Raw genomic sequence first — 20645 nt, forward strand, 5'->3', positions numbered from 1 at the left:
CACTTCCAATCCTTAAAACTTACAGTGATGAAGAGATTATTGCACGAGTCATTGGAGTGAAAGAACAAGAGATACGGATGCAGAAGGTGACAATGAAAATGGTGATGAAGAGCCTCAACCTACTGATACTTGAGGTGAGATAGAAGAGGCAATGGCTAAGCTCTTAGACCAAAGCCAACGCTCTATGTATATTTTTATTTCTGCTTTCAGAAAAATCTCAATTTGGCTATTTGGATATATTTTAGTACTATTATTGCTTGATAAAAAAAAAGAAGCTCTTTGACAACCTTCAATGAAAAGCTATGGAATTCTCTTTTGCTGAAAGTAAAAATCTAAGTCAGTTCAAGCATTATATTATCATAAAGAGACTGAAAATTACGAAACAACCGACAATTGTAGAATTCTTACATCAAACTTTAAATATTGAAACTTTTAATTAATTTCAAATGCATGCGTTCCTTAGATTATAATCTTTTATCGGTATGGTACAACTAGTTATGAATTTATGAGTAATTTATTAGTCTTTTTAATTTTTAATTAATGAACTATGAAAATCAATTAAGATTTTAAAATTAACAAGCATTTCTTTTCATTTATAACATAAAAGATACAAAAAAATAGTTTTTTTTGCGTATTTTTGTTTATAACAGCTAAATGAGATCTGAACATGAAATGTCAGTATACATACATAACAGCACCTCACTATAGCAACCATGAAATTCTCGGACAAACGCTGCCATTATAGAGAGATTTGAGTGTATAATTGTCATTAGGATAAGGCTATGCCCTTTGAAGTTGTCTTAATCCCTTTCTCTTTTTCACCAACCATACCAATAAGACAAACAAATTGTCAACTCTTCAAAAAAAAAATGAAGAAAAAAATCATCAATTCCCTAACTACATAGAAAATGTTTGTTGAATATGCAGCTACAACAGCTCTCAATTCAATTTATAAGAAAGGTAGGTGATCACTTGAAGGAGGAGCAAAGCAGAGTGAAAAACAAAGCATAATATGGACAAGCTTAGCAGTTTGAAACACTTATTTGTGACAGTGTTTCTCTCAAATTTTGCGTTAAATGTGGTGACTCCAGCAATGACTGATATTACTATGGATGCACTTTGTCCTTCTCAAGACAAGTGCTCTCTTGCCATTTATCTTTCTGGTTTCCAGCAAGCCGTAAGTAAATGAATCGATTCACACCAATTCTTCTATTTTTTATAAAAAAAATATCTGAGTTATCTTTGTTTTCGATATTAATTCGTTAATTAGATGATTGCAGATTATGGGATTGGGATCAATGTTGTTGATGCCATTGCTTGGAAAGCTATCTGATGTATATGGAAGGAAAGCTTTGCTCACAATTCCCGTTACTGCTTTGATTTTTCCTTCAGGTAAATCTTGTCTTCTTAGCATGCAACTCATGAGTATCACCACTGGAATTTGTAATTAAACGAAAAATCTCACTGCAATGTATCTATGACTGCGATAGAGCTGTCAGAATGCAATTGGTTGATAAAACATTATATTATAGGGAAAAAAAAAATCGATTGTTTCTTGGGTACGATGAGAAGGTGAATTTTGGAATATTTGGACAGCAGCCCATCGGAAACATTTTTCGATGGCTAGAGTCTATCAAAATATATTACCAGTACATTTTTCAACAAACAAAATATTCTGATAATTCTTTTTAGGAACTTCCTATTACACGATCGAAAATTTTATATTCTGCAAAAAACTTAACAGTCTTATTGATGTACAACCAGTGGCAGAGCGACAGCCCAGCATGGGTGTTCAACAAACACCCGCCGAATTTTTTTACCAATTATTACATATCACATATATATTACGTATCGAACATCATATTATATATATATATATATAGAACATCCTTGACAAATGCCGAATTTTTTTACCAGTTATTACATATTACAGATATATATTACATATTGAACAATCTTAATATATATATATATATATATATATTATGTAAATTCAAGAGATAAGACACTATTACCTCCCTGAACTATACTCGAAGTTGCTACGATACACCTTACTTTCCCCTGGGTCATATTACCCCTCTAAACTTATTTAAAACAGAATATTTACCCCCTTAAATACTGATGCCCACTCTCATATGGGAGTGTGGTATACACTCTCCTTGCCACATGTGTATTTATTTGTTTTCTTTTTCTTTTTTTTCAGCTTACGTGTCAATTTTCATTTTATTTTTAAAAACTGAATTTTCTTTAAAAAAAATGATTTTTAAAACCTGTTTTTTTTAAAAAAATTCAAATTTGATTTTTTTTAAAAAAAATTGAAAACGTGGACTAAAAAAATTTAAAAACTGAATTTTAAGAGAAAAAAAGATTTTTAAACCCCTTTTTAAAAAAAAATTGAAAATTTGATTATTTTAAACAAAAAAATAAATTGAAAACATGAATTTTTTTAAAATATGGAAAAATGGATTTGTTAAAAATATGGAAAACTTGATTATTTTTTTAAGATTTCATTAAAAATCTTGATTTTCATGATTTCATTTTCTTAGGACACTTTTATTTTTCAAATAAAACCCGGAAAAAGTGTTTTTTTTGTCAAATGTGAAAAAACTGAATTTTTATAAAATTTTGGAAAAAGTAATTATTTTTTTTAAATGTGGAAAATCGGTTTTTTAAAACTAAATTTGGAAAAATAGATTTATTTTCATATATAGAAAAAAATAATCAGTTTTCCAGATTTAAAAAATGTTCAAATTTTTTAATAAGAGGACTCAATTTTCCAGATTTATTTTCTAAAAAAACGGATTTTTCATTTTTTTAAAAAAATAATTCAGTTTTTCATATTTTAAGAAGATACAGATGTTTAAGAAAAAATTTAAGTTTTCCGATTTTTTATGTTAAACAAACTCTCCTTGCCACGTCAGTGCTTAGGGGGATAAATATTAGATTTTAAATAAGTTTAGGGGGTAATAAGACTCAGGGAAAGGTAAGGTGTGTCGTAGCAACTTCGGGTATAGTTCAAGGGGTAATAGTGCCTTATCCCTAAATTCAAACATCCTCAACAAATTTTTTAGCTCCGCCACTGCGTCCAACCGTGGAAAATCTGATTTTGCCTTTGAGAAAATGCTCGCTTTATGGTTACCACATAGCGTTCCAGTTACAACAACGTAAACAATAGTACCTAATTTGTTCGATTTTTGAAGTAATAATGGCATACAGGAGGACAACAAACTATTTTTATGCCTACTATGTCATAAGGACCCTCACTGGCATGCTCAGCGACACTGGCATTCAGTGCCTTCCCATTGCTTATGCGGTAATATTTCAATTTGAATTTAAGCCTAATAATCCTAGCTTAATTTATGGATTTTTTTATTAACTCGAGTTTTATTGACTCTAAATTTTGAATCCGCTTTTGTTAAATCAGGCTGATTGCATGTCAGAAGAGAAGCGTGCTTCTGCTATTGGAATTGTTGCGGGTGTAGGTTCTGCTGCATATTTATGTGCTACCTTTGCTGTTCGCTTCCTCTCCACTGCACAAATATTTCTGGTTCAACTCTCACTTATTCATCTTCTTATTTCTATTTATGACTAATTAACTTTTGCTCTTAGTTTTGTTATAATTTGTTATAAACTTTGTTGGAATGCAGGTGTCATCCATTTCTTCAACAGCCGCGGCAATATACATGACAATATTCCTAAAGGACACAACTCGTCACATTAATAAGAACGACGATGCTCTCAATAAACCAATATTAGCCAATGGTGGTGATAGGTCTGAAAGTGACTCTTCGGAGAGAACGCTGAGTCATAAGAATATTCCACCATTTCACCATATTATTTGGTTGCTCAAGAGTAGGTAAGATGGGTGACCTTACCCTACAAATTCCTACTCTAGCTTTTAGTTTTGTTATTTACGCAATTCAATCATGTGGTAGGTAAAATAATTTAACATGTTACACATGGGAAGAGTGCCAATTTTTTTTGTTTGAAAAATAAGACTTCCAGTATTCATTGAAGATAATGATGCACTTAGCACCAACTTTTGATATATTATTATAGTCGTTGAAAAGTCATTAAGTTTTCATTCAATTAACACTTGTAAGCTATTAATTCGGTTATCTTTATTTTATCTCCTAACTTTGGACCTATGAGAATCTATAAAGAGACAATTGATAAAAGCTCTTGAAGATAACTTTTATTTATGATGGTACCTACCTTTTCTATAGACTCTTCAATAGTTCAAATTCTTTCAGTCAAAAAGGAAAAAGAAAAAATCTTCTTCACAAATATGGGGAAAATTTCATAAATAATGACTATTCTTTCTTTGATAATATGGTTAAAAAGTGGCCAAATGGGTGCTGTTTTATCAAGCATGGGGTCCAATCTCTCTCGAGCCCAATACCAACTTGGAAATTGGGCAATATTTATAGTTAAGCCCATGTATTACTTGGAGCCCATCATGGATTATGTCTGTTCTTTTGCTTGCTTCTTTAAAAAATCAATCAATTAATCAACTGCATCTCAATTCTAAATCAGTTAACGTCGGTATAGTTGATTGGGAATAAAATAAAATCAAAGTATACTTATCTATAAGTAAGTTTGAGAAAGAAAAGAAATAAACACGCAACTAAGCACAAATTTAACAGAGTATTATTTACTTTTGCACTGCTCTCAGATTCATTTAGTTTTCTATTTTCTATTATTTATTTTTTTGCAGTACCACGCTTTTATTGGCAACAATTATTTCATTCTTGTATGGTCTTGCTGAAGGTGGAATTCAAACTCCATTTATGGTACTCACATATCTCTATCTCTCTAAAGTGTCAATTGCATTAGAATTTAACAACCTCATAACTAACATTTATTTGTTTATTTTCTAATATTTTGTAGTACTTCTTAAGGGGTCGATTTCAATACAACAAAGACAACTTTGCTGTTCTAATGTTTATTTGCTACAGCGGAGCAACATTTTCTCAGGTGTATATTCAAATAGATTCTTTTGAAAAAATTAACTTAATTCATTTACTCAGTTTATAATTGTTTTATAATATTTGTCTTTCCTTGTTAAATTTTGGTGCAGTTGATCTTAGTGCCTAGATTGGCTCCTATAATTGGAGAGGAGACAATACTTTCCTTGGCGCTCATAGCTGGTTTTAGCAATGTATGTACCTTCTAAGATTTGTGCAGTTTCTCTTTCTTTTTTTTTCCTCAGAAAAATATTTTCCTACATTTTTCAATAAGAATATTTTTTGATGAAAAAGAACTTCTCATGTCATACCAAACGCTCAGAGGATTATATAGTCGATCCAAACTAATTTTCAAATTAAGGAGTAATTAATTGATTGATATTTCTTTAATCCTTTTTATGTGTATGTATTAGTGATGGTTTTCTTCTTCTTCTTCTTCTTCACTATTCTGCAGATGCTAATAGATAGCATTGCATGGGCAGCTTGGGTAAGCTAAAGCTTTGAATTACACTTTGTGGTCTTAGCACATTAATTTCCCAATTTAACACCTTTAATTTTTTTTTAACATTTTTCATGATTTCAGGTTCCTTATGTAGTTGCTTTGTTTCCTATGTTTCTCTTTTTAGCAAAACCAGCTGTAAGTTTTCTCTTATTTACTTCCCAAACAAAAAAAAGATTGTAAATTTGTTTTTTGTTTTTTTAAATTTTTTCATTGAATGATTATCATGGTTGAATATTAATGTAAGTGCCTTATCCAATTCAGTTACAAAGCATTGTTTCAAAACAAGTTGGACCAAACGAGCAGGTAATCAACATATATACCTTTCATTAGCGATATGTATCATTGTGGTATACTAGTTTATAACTTCTATATATTGACAATAAAAAAGATTTTTTAGTACTATCATGTCATCTTTTAAATACAAAGCTGAAATTAGTTATATAAAAAAATAAGATAACCTGCTGTAACACGTTAAAATGCACATATAGTATTGATTTTTTTAGGAGGATTTGAGTTCGTTTGTTATATTAGTGAATGTGCCATTGTTTTTTCTTTTTCAACCTAATAGGGAATTGCTCAAGGGTGCATTTCTGGCATAAGCTCCTTTGCCAACATTCTCTCTCCATTTATATTTAGTCCTTTAACAGGTAATTAATTTATTAATTAAGTTGTTGTTCAACTGTATTGTGTAAATTTGACCTAGATTTTCAAACTAAACTAACAATTTTCTTCATCTCTCTATTTCTAGATCTTTTCTTATCTGAGAGAGCTCCGTTTAATTATCCTGGTTTTAGTATGTTCTGTGTCGGCCTTGCTTGGGTAAGCACTACACTTATTAGATTAACATACATTAACGCTTTAACTTTGTTGTTCATTTAAACTCTATTCTTCTCTTAGTTGATATGATAGTTGTAATTTTTTATTATCCGTATATAAAAAATACATTATTAATTGCACAATGTTAATATTGATTTCCTTCAACGTTTTGTGCAGTTGATAGCAATTGTTCCGAGCATGATGATAATGTTTGGTACCTATAATTCAAGAAACAAAATCAGGGACGTCCTTTGCTAGGAGGCTAGAAGGAGAATTCGATCAACAAGCTAATATTAATTTGTATATCCAAAATCCTATACACAACTTTCAAATTATGTACTTTGTAGGAGACTTTTTGTGAAGCATCTAATGTCTTGCAATATCAAAATGATACTACTTGATAAATTTGTCATGGCACCTTTAATATTCTTTGCTACTTATATTTGAAAGCACACGTGGAAGAAAGATAATCGAAAATATACACTTCTGTCATCTTTCTTAAGTTTTAGTCAAAGATACTTATGATAAACTCACAAAAGTAGCATTCAGATGAAAAATTAATTAATCAAAAATAATAAATTGGCGGCTTGTTTTCACACACTTAAATTTTATAACCGCACCCCATCTGCAAGCCCACTTTTTAATTTTCATTAGCTATACTAACCCCGTAATCATCTCTATATAATTTTTAATTTAATATTATTCAAGTGGTGTTCAATTCAACGTATGCACATTTTAAATAATCGATAGAGACATAGAGTAATTAACTTGCAACAACCACTGCTTTTTATATTTCCATAAGGGAATAAAACTTTTGGAAAAAGTAAAAGGAGGAATTAATCTCTTTATTAAGCAATCATACCATGATACCAATATGCAATTGTAAATAAATACCCCTTTATCTCAATTTGCAACGTTTACAACTTTGATTGTTCGAAAATTCTGAATTCGCGCACACATATGGGCATACATATATGGAAAATGACCGACTACTCAATTCCCTAATATAATCCCCATGGTATTAACCTAAATCATTGACTAAGAAGAAGGGTCTAACTAGCCCATTATAAATTAAAGAACGAAAGCAAATTTCAAATTTAAATATCACAAACCAACCCCGGTTGTAAGCTTGTAGGATTTGGGGAATCAAAGGTCAACCCAATAGTCTGGAGTTGTTAGATGCTTTTAGCTTTTGATTTAATTTAATCATTGTTAGGTGATACTACCTCCCTTTCATGTTAAATGTCCTCTTAGCCTTAAAATTTGATCAAAATAAGGTGTCATGGTAACTGGTAAGTATTCAGGAAGATATTAATTATTATTTTTTGTTTTGATCCTTGTGTTCACTAACTTTATAATATTTGACAATAGAGATTGTTTTTAGAATCTCATTCCCAAGCAATCATCCCACTATGTGATGATAATTAATTAATACCCCTTTATGATCTCAAAATTCAATGTTTACACCTTTGATTGGTCAAAAAATTCTAAATTGCACACATCTAATGGAAAAGTTGAGTAATTAACAAGATTATCACAAATAGTCAAAGTTTAAACAATTTAATAATATAATCGCTATGTCATTAACTTCAGAAAATCTTAGAAGAAGAGTCTAACTAGCCATCAACTTTAAAAGTTGTTTCTTTCTTTTTTGAACCCCGTGTTCAGTTAATTCACATCTAAAATGAAACGGACAGAACAACAATTTATACTTCCTCCTTCTCAAGTTATTTGTTGTGGTTACTAAAAATAATTTTCTCAAATTATTTATCGATTTAGGAGTTTAAGACACAATTAATTATTTTTTTCCCATTTTACTTTTAGTAGAATTTTGTCATTAATGGAGATGACAAATAGAGTAAACATTTAATGGAGAGAGATTATAACTCAGACATAAATAAGGATAAAGTTAGTCAAATATCCGTCCTAATTAATATTTCTTAAGGGGGCGTTTAAAATAAAAAAGCGACAATAATTTGATACGGAGGGAGCATAAGCGTGCGATACTGTCATCCAAGTAATGAATTGACACATACATTGGCTTAAGTATCTTCTTCTTCTTTTTTTCTTTTGCTGAGCAACATCCAAGTAATGAATTGACACAAACATTGGCTTAAGTATCTTTTTTTTTTCTTTTGCTGAGCAACAATAACAACAACCTTTTACATTTTTCATTCACAAGCATCTGGTGAAAATGTGAGCCACCAAGTATCAAGATCAAAGGTCAACCCAAAAGTCTGTAGTACATTAGCACCTATTATGGACCAATTATGACCTGAACTCCGAAAACCCATGCAATATCTTCTACGATATAGTATCATCACTTCTTGTTGTCTCACTTCCAGAGGTATTACACTATGTTTAAAATAAAGTAAAACTTACACAAATAGCTATCTTTTAATAACTTTTAACTAGTTATAACTACAAGTTAAAGATTTACAATTCGTAGTTACTTTTGGCTGTATTTCAGTTGTATCTCGCATTTTTGAAATACAGTGAAATATAGCGAAATACAGAGAAATACAAAACACGTTAAAGTAAATTTAGATTCTATTTTTGGAACATATTTTTTAAAAAAAATTCTGAGAGAAAAAATAGTCTATATTTTTGGAACATAATATTCTTTTCCTTTTTAAATAGTAAGTCAAATTAAATCAATCATATTTCACACAAATCACTGAAGAGTAAAATCAAGCCCTATTTATGGAACATCTTAAAAAAAAAATATTATGGGATTCAATTTAAACCTTCCCATAAATCACGCATAACGGTTGTTCTTCCATAAAAGTTTACGTATCTCTCTCAACTTTTATCACTGAAAAATATACATTGAAATATAATGAAATATGGCTAATTGTTTAAGAAATATAAAGTTGTAGTATGCGTATATACAATGAAATATATCAGAAACTGTTTCATAAATTAGAAATACAAAATGCAGAAATACATTGAAATACAGCGAAGTACAAAAGTCGTGAAAACAAAGTGTAGTAAAAATCGGCTCTATATTTGGAACATTCACTATATTTACACAAAAAAAAGATAAATACATTGAAATATAGCGAAATAATATACTGAAATATATTGTTTGTTAATACACAGAAATACATTGAAAGATATACTGAAACATTTTATCAAACATTTGGTGGGCATGAAGCTCCACAACTCTCATCAATGGTGTTCTCATGGGAAAGAAGCGAGTCGTCTCAGATTGCTACAAAAAGGACGTTATCCGGAGATAAAGAATTTCAATTGGACTAGTTAGAGGTGTGGGATGACTTGAGTGGATGTAAATTCTGATAGCTCATATCTACTAAGTCCATCAACTGTTTTGAACTCAAATTTACCTCAAACTTTTCCCAACAATCTCTAAATCTTTCTATCTTTGATAGAAGTCCAGCAACTAGAACAACAAAAAGAGGATGGCCTTGGCATTTTGCTGCAATTATGTATCCAATTTCAATTAGTTCTTCTAACGGACAACTTTCTTTTGGGAATATCTTCAACTGGAGCAATTCCCAACATTCTTCTTTTGAGAGGAATCGAAGGAGATGAACGCCATCGCGATTAACTTGTGAAGTCACGTCTTGGAGTCTGCTTGTGAAGAGAGGGGTGAGGGAGAAAATAAATTTGGTAGGTGAGAGAAAATCAATTTAAAAGACTAGGAGATGGAACGGAGAGAGAAAGAGGGGTGGGGGAGAAAATAGATTTGATAGGTGAGAGAAAAATATTTGGAAAAAAAAAATAGATTGTGGGTAAGTGGGAGAAAGGTACTTATTTTTAGGGAAATACACTGCAGTTACAAAAACAAGTTATAGATGAAATTTGATAAATAATTAAGCTACCAAATATAATTTAAAAAAAAGATAGTTATTAATAATAAATAAGCCTTAGAGTTGGTTATTGGGCTGTAAAAATTCCTAAAATAAAACCTTACAACTGGAAAATTGGCCCAATTAACATTTTTACCAGCCCAATAACATGTGTCAAATAAACCTGGTGGGTTTGGAGCCAATGGCTTATCTTTAACTTCTGACCTAAAAATGGACCTAAATTGGACATAAGCATCAAGAGGAAATTGGGTAATAGAGGTTCCTGTATCAACAAACACACCACTATATTCATCTTCACCCAAATTAAAATGAGAAGGATCAATAGGAACTTCCTTATTGTTGATCGTAATTTTCTCCAAGTCTCGTATGTAGTAAAATGGAGGAAATCTGTTGTTCCTCATCAGGGTTGCCCTTATACCTGTTGTCAAATTAATTTCACATATGATTGTTGAATTTTATTTTAAGAAATAAAAATAAGTTAAACTACTACTCCTAGTATAGTCACAACTAAACTTTACCTAATATAAGATAAAACCTATGAAATTACTGTTATAAACTTTTAATGGCTAAAGTTTAGTAAGTTTACACTTGCTTTAGTAGGCGTTTGGACAAGAATTGAAGCGGTTTTGGACATATATTTTACCTGAAAAAGGTTTAATTTTTGTGAATTAAAAGAAATTCACTTAAAAAACTGACCAAAAAATTATTCTATAACCAAACATTGTTTTGAAAATATTTTTTTGAAAAAAAAGAAAAAGAATTCATGTCCAAAAAACCCTTAAAAGAATTATAGTGGATAAAATTCAGTAGGATGAAATGAAACATTCACCTGTTGTCCATGGGGTTTTGTAGAAGTTAAGTGTAGATGGTTTCCCTGAAGTTGTACTAGGAATGCATAAAGAGAATAAATTAGCAACAAGTTGTGACGGTAATGAATATTTCTCAAATCCATTTGTATATAGACCAGCAATTCCACTGAATTTTCTAGTGAATTTCCTAAGCCCTCTCATTTGATCTTTTCCACAACCAAATATTATTCTTGCATAATCTTGGATTGAACTAAATGTTATTGTTTCATAAGCCATAAATCCAGAAGTGACTATAACCATTATATCCAGAATCTCCTTAGCTTACTTCATAAAGACATTTTTTTTCTTGTCTAGAGCACCAAACTGTACTGCCCTCGAAACAACTTGAAGTGTCGGTGACACAATTAATTTGTTCAAAAGTATTGGATTCTGTTGAATCGTATAATAAATCGTTCCTTTGTTCGTAACATTTGTTTGGTACATCACATGGACCACATTGCCACCAAACGTGACGACTTCCAGTATCAAGAAGCAAAAGTCCACGTTGTAATTCACTGCCAACCCAAACGGGGCTCACAATTTCACCACGAGAAAAATAGGCTACTGTGTTAATTGGTACAATTTGGGCTAACTGGTGCAAAATAGGTACCAGTAGTAGAATTTTCAGATGAATATTCAGATATGGAAAATAAAATTTCTGATCTCTCGATGCATCGAGCAAGACGTGCATCGAGTAATGAGTCATAGTCCTTGAACTCCGATTTTTCAAATACATCGCGATGGTAAAGGGGTAAACTGTAAGAGGACGGTGAATGATACCAAAGGTTGGAGATATCAAGAGCCATGAAATTTTTTCTGGCTTGTAAAATGGATGTGTAATTGAGAGAAAGATGGAAGTTTTCATTTGTTGAAACTGAGATATTTGAGAATAGGAGAAGTAATAGTGTCATGGCTAGAATATTGAGGAAATTTCCCATGTTTGAAACTTTATTCAATTATGTGCTTAATTTCTAGCATTTATATAGAGTAATTTCATGTACTCAACTTTACCCACCATATCGGTAAAGTAAGTACTATCTTTTCTGATATTAAAACAAGTCAACTTTACTCATAATAATATTAAAGTCATTCATAGCGTGTTTGACCAAAGAATAACTACTTTTGTATCAATGATGGTATCACCCAAATCCTTTGACCTCATGCCTATAATTGCATATTTGTATTTTGTGTGTACGTAGTAGCAGATTACTGGAGTCCCTCGGTCTTTTTACATGTACTCTAAATTGATAGCTATTAAATTGGATTCTTTCAATTTACATCATGTAAGTAAGGGTAAGGTTTATGTCCTCCTACGTGTAATTATTATTTTTGAAATGAACATGTTGGAGTCTTGCCTTTAACTCCTCCATCAATACAATGTAAGTTTCATAAAAATAGTAAAAAAAGGCTTTTAATTCTTACATGGCTTAACGTTCTCTCAACTTTTTCGTGGGGCAAGTCCGATGTTAATCTATAGAAAAGTTGTAGGATTTTACCTAAAATAAGTAGGATGAGTGTTGATCCCAATTTATTTGGGACTAAGACGTCTTTATTGCTATTGTTGTAAGTAGGCTAAGTGCTGGGAGTCAATTCCTACGTTTTTGAAACTAAAATTTGAATATACTAATAAAATTTAAAATGTCACCTTCGTATCGATACCAAATGAAATAAGACACCGAAATTGAGAAAGAAAGTAAGAACACCGTACCATTATCTTTTTAAGAGCAAAGATTAGACCTGAAAAGGGTAAAATCATCATAGCATCATCCTTTTTAAGAACAAATATAGACCTGAAACTGGATCAAATTTCTTCACCTATCCGAAAACAAAAATTAACAAGAAAGAAGCTAAAAAGAGAGATACCCGGCGAACTATAAAAGGTTCTTCTAATACAACTTAACACGCTATTCAGTAGATGGATGAAAAATATCTTATTTGTCACATTAAGTAAATTAAGAGTTTTCTGAGGAATAGACTGCCTCAACACTTGTTGGCAGAGGATATTCCACCGTGCCCAACAAAGAGAAGCAGAACAAAAGCACAATCCATATGAGACAATCCAAGATAATAGACATCAACAGATTCCGGCTCATTTAAAATAGATCTTGCAAAGAAAAAACAAATACTATAAGTTAATTTTTTTTAACTTATTCAGTATATTATGTACACTTGTTTAAACATGTAGAGAGTTAAGGTTGCAACCAAATCACTCAGTCAGAACAGTCTTCAGCACTCGTAGTATCTTCACCATCATCAGAAGAATTATCACTATTTGCGTTAAATGTCAAAATGAGTTGCAGAAGCTCCCTTCCAACCTCTGAATTCTCTTCAATGCTCCCCAGGTTTGTTCTTTGCCTTTGCTGGGAAAGTAATTGCGACATTAGGTCCTGTGGAGAAGCCATGTGATGCATCCAGCCCCTTGCTTTAGGTCTCTGCTGGAAACAGAAAGTGCAAAATCATCAGCATATGTAAGAGGCATTATCATCTTCACCAGAAGTAACATAATCCCTGTTACTGTTGCAACATCATCATTCATCAATGTCATTGTCATTGGAATCATCATCGTCATAGCATGAATCACTAGGTGCATCTTGGTCATTATCCAAGGAATCGTCAAAATCAGGGTCCCCTACAGTGTCAAAGAACTTATCAACATTTCCATCTTCGCGGATATCTAAATCCTCAAAACCATCAGTATCGTCATCATTTTCATCGTCATCATCATCACTCTCGTCGTCGTCATCATCATCATCATCCATTCCATCGGAGAAATCATCTTCATCTTCATCCATATCACTATCATCTTCATTGTCACTACTACCACCATATTCATCGTCACTTCCATCGCCAAAGAAGTAGATGTTATTATCTTCATCACCGCCATAACCGAACAAATGAAATCGCCGAGGTGTTGAACCCTTAATTGATAGAAATATTAGCAGTTAAATAGAGCTGTTTATGCTTCCATAAGATCAATAGCACAGATTTGGGATCTAATATCATTTTCTTCTTGGATAAGTCATGGATTATTATCCTTACCACATGCATGAACTTTTAAGACACTCACGAAAGGGGTCAGGACCACAACGGATAACAAACAAAGATTTAAAAAAAAAAAAAAGACTCTGTCGGTCTAGCTTAATCTAGATATACCCTTTTTGGGATATTTGACTACAGCGAGACAGATTAAGGTATTACCAAAAATACTTTCTAAATTTTTTTCTGACAAACGCAATGTCAATATTAGAGTGTTGGCATAAAGATAATCATGGAACAATGCACACACATGGATTAGGACTACAATCCAGAAATAGAAGAACAAATTAGTTAAAAGGAATAAAATAAATTACGAAAGCAATCTTTCTCAGCCCGCTAAACCCCACAACCCCCAAGAAAGAATACCCAACTCTTTTTAAAATTTCCGGTTTCCAGATTCACCTGTGCTTCACTAAATATTTTCCAAGTACCATCCCTTAGTTTCTTTCTTCCCCTTTTTTTTTTTTTTTTTTTGGCTAAAGATTAGATCATTTCTCAGTAAGACTCTTCAGTGGAACCTCATGTATCTTCTTTTTTCTTTTTTTTTTTTTGGGTTAACGAAACCTCATTCACCTTCGTGGCTTTCTTTTCATGATAAGGTGATAAATTCTAGTAATGTTGCAGGAACATTCCCAGAATACAAGAGGTATGCCAAAAATGGTGAATCTACACAGAAATATGATTCCCTACAAGTAACATCCAATCATCTGTAATAACTGGAACAGCGGAACCTCATCCATGCACCATACCTTTGTGGCTTTCTGGATGATGGCTACCATTATATGTGTTTTCTTTTTGGATAAATACAATAATAATAACAAGAACATCCTTCAGGGTTGAAAGCAGCCTTACATTCATCTCTTATTAGAATGATCAGAACGAGCTTGATATAAGTTTACAACAATAAGTGTCTTAGTTTAATGCTTAACATCTTTACACATCCTCAGAAAAGTTTTGGGTAAAAATCCAATTCTCTTGTAAATTAGGTTCGAGAGTGTCCGTAAATATTATCACATTAAATGAAGTTTTATAAAGGATGCAATTGAAATAAGAACCATTCAAATTTCAGGAGATGATATTTCTACTAGTTTCGATATCTATTAGGTACGAAGTTTGAATATTTATAATTATTGACCATTTGTCGTGTGGTATTACATCAAATAAGTAGCAAACCCCACTAAATGTTGTCAAATTACTAGCATAGCTTTACTCATGTGATCAGGACATGTAGGCAGCTGAAATCAAAGAGAACTATTCTATTATTTACCCCTACAATCTTGGGTATACCTGAAAAAGGTGAACCAAGTTTATAATGACCCAAAGATAAAATCTTGAGATATTGAGAGCAATTAAAATATTTCCGTTACATCGTCCATCAACAGAAGTGACATGTAATTATTTCCAACAAAATGGCTAAGACGAACAAGCTAAAGAACCTACACTAATGAAATTTACGTGCTTCATAATTGAGTTTTTATTTTGATATCACATACCTTTTGAATATTTGTAGGTAAAATAGCTCTTTCAATGGCTTTTGGAGTCCATATTTTTATGTCATTCTCAATTCCACTGCTGGCAAGCATCGCGGTATGAGGATGGGACTCAATGCAGTTCACTACATGCTTATCTGCTTCCATAACACGAACAAGATCCCCACCCTTTTTCTTCCATATGAAAATTCTACCACAATCTGATCCACTCACAACATATTCACACTTGGGCCCAAAAAAGTTCACGCCCTTTACTGTTTCAAAGTTTCTGTGCCCCTTGTAGACTTGTGGACCAATATTTGCTCCAGACTCCATGTTAGCTGCAGATGCATCAGATTCGTGATCTTGGCCCATTTCACTCTCATCACTGTCATTGTACAATGGCGAAGTAGGTGATGGATCAGGTCCCAGCCCCATGTCCTTTGTGAAAAGATATATATATTCTTCATTATATGAAACAAGAAGCTCACTCTGGTCAGAGAAAGCCAAGCCTGTTATTCCCACATTCTCATCACCAACTAGATGTGGGGGACAGAAATAGTCAACCGGCTGGCTAAAATCAGTGGATCCATCCCATTTATATTTGCGAATGTCGAAAATTCTAGCAAATTCATCCGATCCAGCAACAGCAAACATATAGGGATTCCTTGGATCTATCGTAATTGCATTTAGATGAAGTACGGACATATATCTCCTCACACGCAGGGGTTGGCAAGTAAAAAGCTCCGTAGTGGTGTCTGTTCTCAAATCTATCTGTTAAGAACAAATTGAATCACACCGTTAATCATATAACGCTCAGACGAAAAGAAGCTGGGGGGAACCTCAGCCCCGTCTATACCTACTTATCAAAGTCCCAATCTCTTGATATTTCAGTCTTTTAGTTTTTCTGTTTAGGTCTTCCTATTCCCGTAAAACCCTTACACTTTTAGTAATCATTTACAACAATATAAAGGATATTATGTCATTATTTTACTGCAACATACTACTCCTTAAGAGTTTGATTTATAATTATGTTTCTTTTTTTCTTATAAGTTATAATCACTGGTATTTCAGACCAGCTTGCGCACCTCACTAATTCCACGAGTTACCTGCTACATCCTACCAACACAAGTACCGGATAACTCTATCTGCCAAGATTAGGACAGATGGGTAGAAATCACCTAGTGTTTTTGCCTCTATTGGGATTTGAAAAAGGATGACCTAGTATTTTTGCCTTAACTAATGTTTACATATATGTCGTTCCCAAACAGAAGGAGGATGAAGTTGTTCTGGTATATGAGAAGCAATACTGTATAATTGTTCAAAATTAGACAATTTAAGCATATAATTGATCCACATTTATAAACGATTCTAAGAAAAAAATTGAATTACCTAATTTTTTGTTCTCTGTTTTTACCACGTGCACACATGATGCAAATTCTTTTCAAGTAATATCCAAAATGTCAGTTTTCAAGAGAGCTTAATCCATGAGAATTGTATCAACTGTTTTTCTTAATACATTCTCCCTGCCCCACACTATCCAAGTCTTTCTAAAAAAAACAACTTGAAAGGAAATAGAGAAGAAGGAAAGGACTGTAGAACTACAGGAACCACGTAAGAACTAACTCACATGTTGAACCAACCCATCTTCTCCACAAGTGTAAATAATATGAGGGCTTGCAGGTTCAATTGCCAATTTGTGAGCTCTTCCTTGATGTTTGGCCAGCAACTTTGTTTCCACCTTCCCATGTTCTAGAATCTGTGCGTGTCTCACCTGCATGATTGCTATCATTTAAAAGGGTAAAATAACAATGTCTTTTTTCTCACTGGATGTAGTAGCAGAAGTGAACTATAATCCTTGTGTAATTTCAAAGTACATTGGCAACCCCTAAGAAGGAAACCAGTGCCCTCCTTCCAGGAATATCAAGGAAAAAACAATCAAATGTAAGACGAAGATACCAAACCATATAGGAAAGCAATGTCCTACATGAAGCATCGTGATGAAAGAAACCAAAAAAGAATTAGTTACCTGGCCATCGGCAGCACAGGTAACAATGCTTCGATCATCAGTGTATGGCATGATTTTTGCTTGAAATACATTGTTATGATGACCTGAATGGAATGAGAGCGCAATTTTCCCAGTTTCCCATTCCCAAAGTATGATCTTTCGGTCATCAGAACCTGATATGACTATATCACCATCAGCACTGAAGCTAACCGTATTCACACAGCCCCTGTGCTTCTCCAGCTTCCGGAAGACATCAAGCCGGAGCACAAGATCCTGGTACAACAGTTAGCACACTCTGGGTTCTGAGACTTACTTGTAACATAAATAGCACACAGCTAAAAGAACCTTTAATTAAATGAAAATAAGCTCTTCAGTTGACGTCATATTCAGTATATATTCAGAATAACTAAGGACACAAATGGAGAATGGGAGTGCACTTGACAATCACTTCACCCTTAAGTCAATGTAACAATTAAGAAAATTGATTTTGTTTCAAATTTACAATCCTCTCTCTTTCTACTTGCTGATGAAATGGATATTTCAAACTTGATCATAACCCAAAACTAAAGAAAGGAAATAAGGTAAGAGCTGAGAAAAGCAAAACAACCTACTCTCTAAGCTCCAATCAGTATAATAACATATGCTACATAATCTATATCCCTAATAATAATATGGTCCGCGAAACTAAAGATATAAGCATGAATTTACACAAAGCAGCAGCAACAACTACTACCATGTTATTGCTTTAACAGCATTAATAATGATAAATACAATTGGTGAAAACACCACAACATTTAAGGATCCTAAACTCATCTGAACAATGAGTAAAAGAATATGTATATCATACAGCTTAATACAATTTATGTATTTCCAGCGGAAAATTAAAAAAGTGTCACCCTGACATCTTTCAATGATCATAAGCTCATGTAATAAACAACTACTTCCTTCCGTCCCAACTTATGTGACACTCTTTCCTTTTTAGTCAGTCCCAAAAACAAAAATGACACATTTCAATATTCAGTAACAATCTAACTTTAAACTTCCTATTTTACCAGCCATACAAATATGTATAGCTTATTTTTACATCATAAGTATCAAAAGTCTTCATTATTTCTATATCACAGAAATTGGGACGGAGGGAGTAATATAAACATAAAATTCATTATACCCTACAACTCCACATAAAAATAAGAAAAGGAAAAAGGAAAAAGAAGAAAGAACCTGAGAAGCAGCAAGACGGTGAGCGAAGTTTCTGGTAGAGAGTTGACCGACCTCCCTTTTCCAAACATCCACTACTGCACAATCCACACTACTTCCACTCCTTTTTCTCATCATCGCAATCAATTTTTGGTTCTTCTACTATAAATTAATTCTATATATATGCAGATAAGTTAATTGCAATCGGACTGAATTCGATTAACGTTAAATCATAATCAAACATTCTTGGACGATCTCGCCGCTACCATACGCCTTTGGTTGTTACTGCTTTGTGTTTTGCAACTGCGACAAATGAACAGACTCCACTTCCCCTTTTATTCTCTCCCAATTTTCCTTCTTTTTTTTTTGTTAAAAATCTTTTTTGTTTTTCTCGCTTTTCCCATTTTTTAACCTTTTCTCCCTGAGATTTTCTTTTACGTTGTTTTGGTCCTTAAAATATAACATTGAGCATTTTTAGTTCATACTAAATATGGAGCACTTTTAATTCAATCAATAGAATGGACTTAAAAACTAACGATGACTATCAAAAAACAAGTCAAAAATTGACCCAAAAAAAAAACGAGAAAACGACTGAAGAATCAATTGATTTGATCCCAATTTTTTAAATATTTTTTAGTCAATTTTTGTCGTGCACCGTTAGTTTTTAAAGTCCATTTTGTTAGTTGGACCGAAAATAGTTATATTTGAAGAACCACATAGATCTATGCACATAGATGAAATTTTTTGTCTGAAAACTCTTATATCATCGCTTACATTTCACACAACTCGAACTTCAAATCTAATGATTAGATTGAAATTGCCCAATAAATTGAGAAAAAAAATCTTCTCTCCCATCTTTTTTTATTTTTATTTTTATAATCGTAGTGTCCACATCAGCTTGCGCACATCTCAATTAATTCCACAAATACCTACTATCTCCCATTATAGTCGAAAAATGAACTCGTTGTCTTTAGTAGAGAATAAATAAAGTTGTCTCGCGGTGTCATAAGATGTTAAGAGCATGTATGGTCATATTTTTAAAGTCTATGGTCCTAACAAAATTCAATAATAAGTTTTTGGTAAGTGCAAAATAGAAAAATTACAAGCTATCAAGGGTTTGAAAGGGGAAGAAAATAGAAAACTTTGGGTAAGAATTGAATGTGTTTTCTTTTAGACCACAAGTCTAAAGCTATGAATAACCACCTGGCCAACTGGCTATAATTGTATGGGGCCTTCTTTTCATAAGGTTACCCTTTTCCACAACAACGATGAGGACTAATAATACTAAGAAATTACTATCGCATTAGCTCACATTTACAAGTGTTATATACAATGTGATTTTTTGATACGATTGAACATTTTTGAAAGTCATAAATAGCGGACACCATAACCTATAGGATATTAGTTGATGTTTATGAATATTACGTCCCAACTCCCAAGAAACACTGTATGCTTTTACTATCCTGTTTCGTTAATAAGGGGTGTTTTGGTTCATGCACGCCTCTTAAAAGATTGCTCACTCCTAAAAACTTAGAAGTGTTTTTACTAATTTATCCCTAATCAAATTTTACTACTTCCTAGAAAAAGAAAAGGTAGTTAATGAATCTTGACTATTTAATCGCTTATTTTGAATTTTTTTTTTGAAAAACCTAAAAAATCAGGTACGGAGGGAGTAATAGATATTGCTTATTCTTGAAGTATGTCTTGACTCAGCAAAATATAAAAATTGTTTGTGTAGTTATAGTCAATGGAACTATGGCCTTGAAGTGACATGTGTAAATAAATCACCAAATTTAAACCATATAACAACATAAACAAAATTACATTTGCATAAGGACGGACATTTTAATTTCCACAAGTCAGTTCAAAATTCCCATCTCAAGAACTCAAGTATTATATTCTCAAATTGAGTTTTATTCATAAACGTAGTGACAATACTGGAAAGGAGTTATCTCAAATTAACGACAAC

The 20645-nt window shown here is 32.5% G+C and overlaps 3 protein-coding genes across 5 annotated transcripts; 1 reads left to right on the forward strand and 2 right to left on the reverse strand.

The window, feature by feature from the left end:
* Positions 1-828: 828 nt before the first annotated feature.
* LOC132600285 (uncharacterized) lies at positions 829-6690 on the forward strand. Its single transcript, XM_060313354.1, has 14 exons — positions 829-1177; positions 1281-1392; positions 3201-3313; positions 3425-3547; positions 3648-3856; positions 4718-4793; positions 4891-4977; positions 5081-5161; positions 5422-5454; positions 5551-5604; positions 5731-5772; positions 6038-6116; positions 6218-6288; positions 6463-6690. Exons 1-14 carry the CDS (start codon positions 1013-1015, stop codon positions 6541-6543), a joined length of 1326 nt encoding a protein of 441 aa, XP_060169337.1. The 5' UTR covers positions 829-1012; the 3' UTR covers positions 6544-6690.
* Positions 6691-10065: 3375 nt separating this feature from the next.
* On the reverse strand, positions 10066-11227 carry LOC132644756 (aspartyl protease AED1-like). Its single transcript, XM_060361364.1, has 3 exons — positions 10948-11227; positions 10218-10536; positions 10066-10078 (listed from the first exon to the last, which is right to left on the reverse strand). The coding sequence occupies exons 1-3, from the start codon at positions 11225-11227 to the stop codon at positions 10066-10068; spliced, it is 612 nt and encodes a 203-aa protein (XP_060217347.1).
* A 1789-nt stretch (positions 11228-13016) lies between these two features.
* LOC132599357 (uncharacterized) lies at positions 13017-19075 on the reverse strand. 3 transcript variants are annotated; one of them, XM_060312692.1, is made up of 5 exons: positions 18701-19075; positions 17501-17752; positions 17102-17245; positions 15496-16245; positions 13017-13398 (listed from the first exon to the last, which is right to left on the reverse strand). In XM_060312692.1, the coding sequence occupies exons 1-5, from the start codon at positions 18812-18814 to the stop codon at positions 13177-13179; spliced, it is 1482 nt and encodes a 493-aa protein (XP_060168675.1). In that variant the 5' UTR covers positions 18815-19075; the 3' UTR covers positions 13017-13176. The 3 variants fall into 3 exon arrangements, with proteins under 3 accessions (XP_060168675.1, XP_060168674.1, XP_060168676.1); XM_060312691.1 differs by having other exon boundaries at positions 13256-13884; positions 18701-19065; XM_060312693.1 differs by lacking the exon at positions 17501-17752 and having other exon boundaries at positions 13256-13884; positions 18701-19068.
* Positions 19076-20645: the final 1570 nt, after the last annotated feature.

This window comes from Lycium barbarum, chromosome 6, assembly GCF_019175385.1.
Source record: "Lycium barbarum isolate Lr01 chromosome 6, ASM1917538v2, whole genome shotgun sequence".
Taxonomy (NCBI): domain Eukaryota; kingdom Viridiplantae; phylum Streptophyta; class Magnoliopsida; order Solanales; family Solanaceae; genus Lycium; species Lycium barbarum.

Bases quoted from the DNA above. Each gene is read 5' to 3' on its own strand.
- LOC132600285 (XM_060313354.1), top strand. From the start codon at position 1,013: ATGGACAAGCTTAGCAGTTTGAAACACTTATTTGTGACAGTGTTTCTC. The intron at 4,794-4,890 runs GTACTCACATAT...AATATTTTGTAG, and splicing joins GAATTCAAACTCCATTTATG to TACTTCTTAAGGGGTCGATT. The intron at 6,289-6,462 runs GTAAGCACTACA...CGTTTTGTGCAG, and splicing joins TCTGTGTCGGCCTTGCTTGG to TTGATAGCAATTGTTCCGAG.
- LOC132644756 (XM_060361364.1), bottom strand. From the start codon at position 11,227: ATGGTTATAGTCACTTCTGGATTTATGGCTTATGAAACAATAACATTT. The intron at 10,537-10,947 runs GTGAATGTTTCA...ATTTGACAACAG, and splicing joins CAAAACCCCATGGACAACAG to GTATAAGGGCAACCCTGATG.
- LOC132599357 (XM_060312691.1), bottom strand. From the start codon at position 18,814: ATGATGAGAAAAAGGAGTGGAAGTAGTGTGGATTGTGCAGTAGTGGAT. The intron at 17,753-18,700 runs GTTCTTTCTTCT...CTGTTGTACCAG, and splicing joins ACCGTCTTGCTGCTTCTCAG to GATCTTGTGCTCCGGCTTGA. The intron at 17,246-17,500 runs GTAACTAATTCT...GCAATCATGCAG, and splicing joins CCTGTGCTGCCGATGGCCAG to GTGAGACACGCACAGATTCT.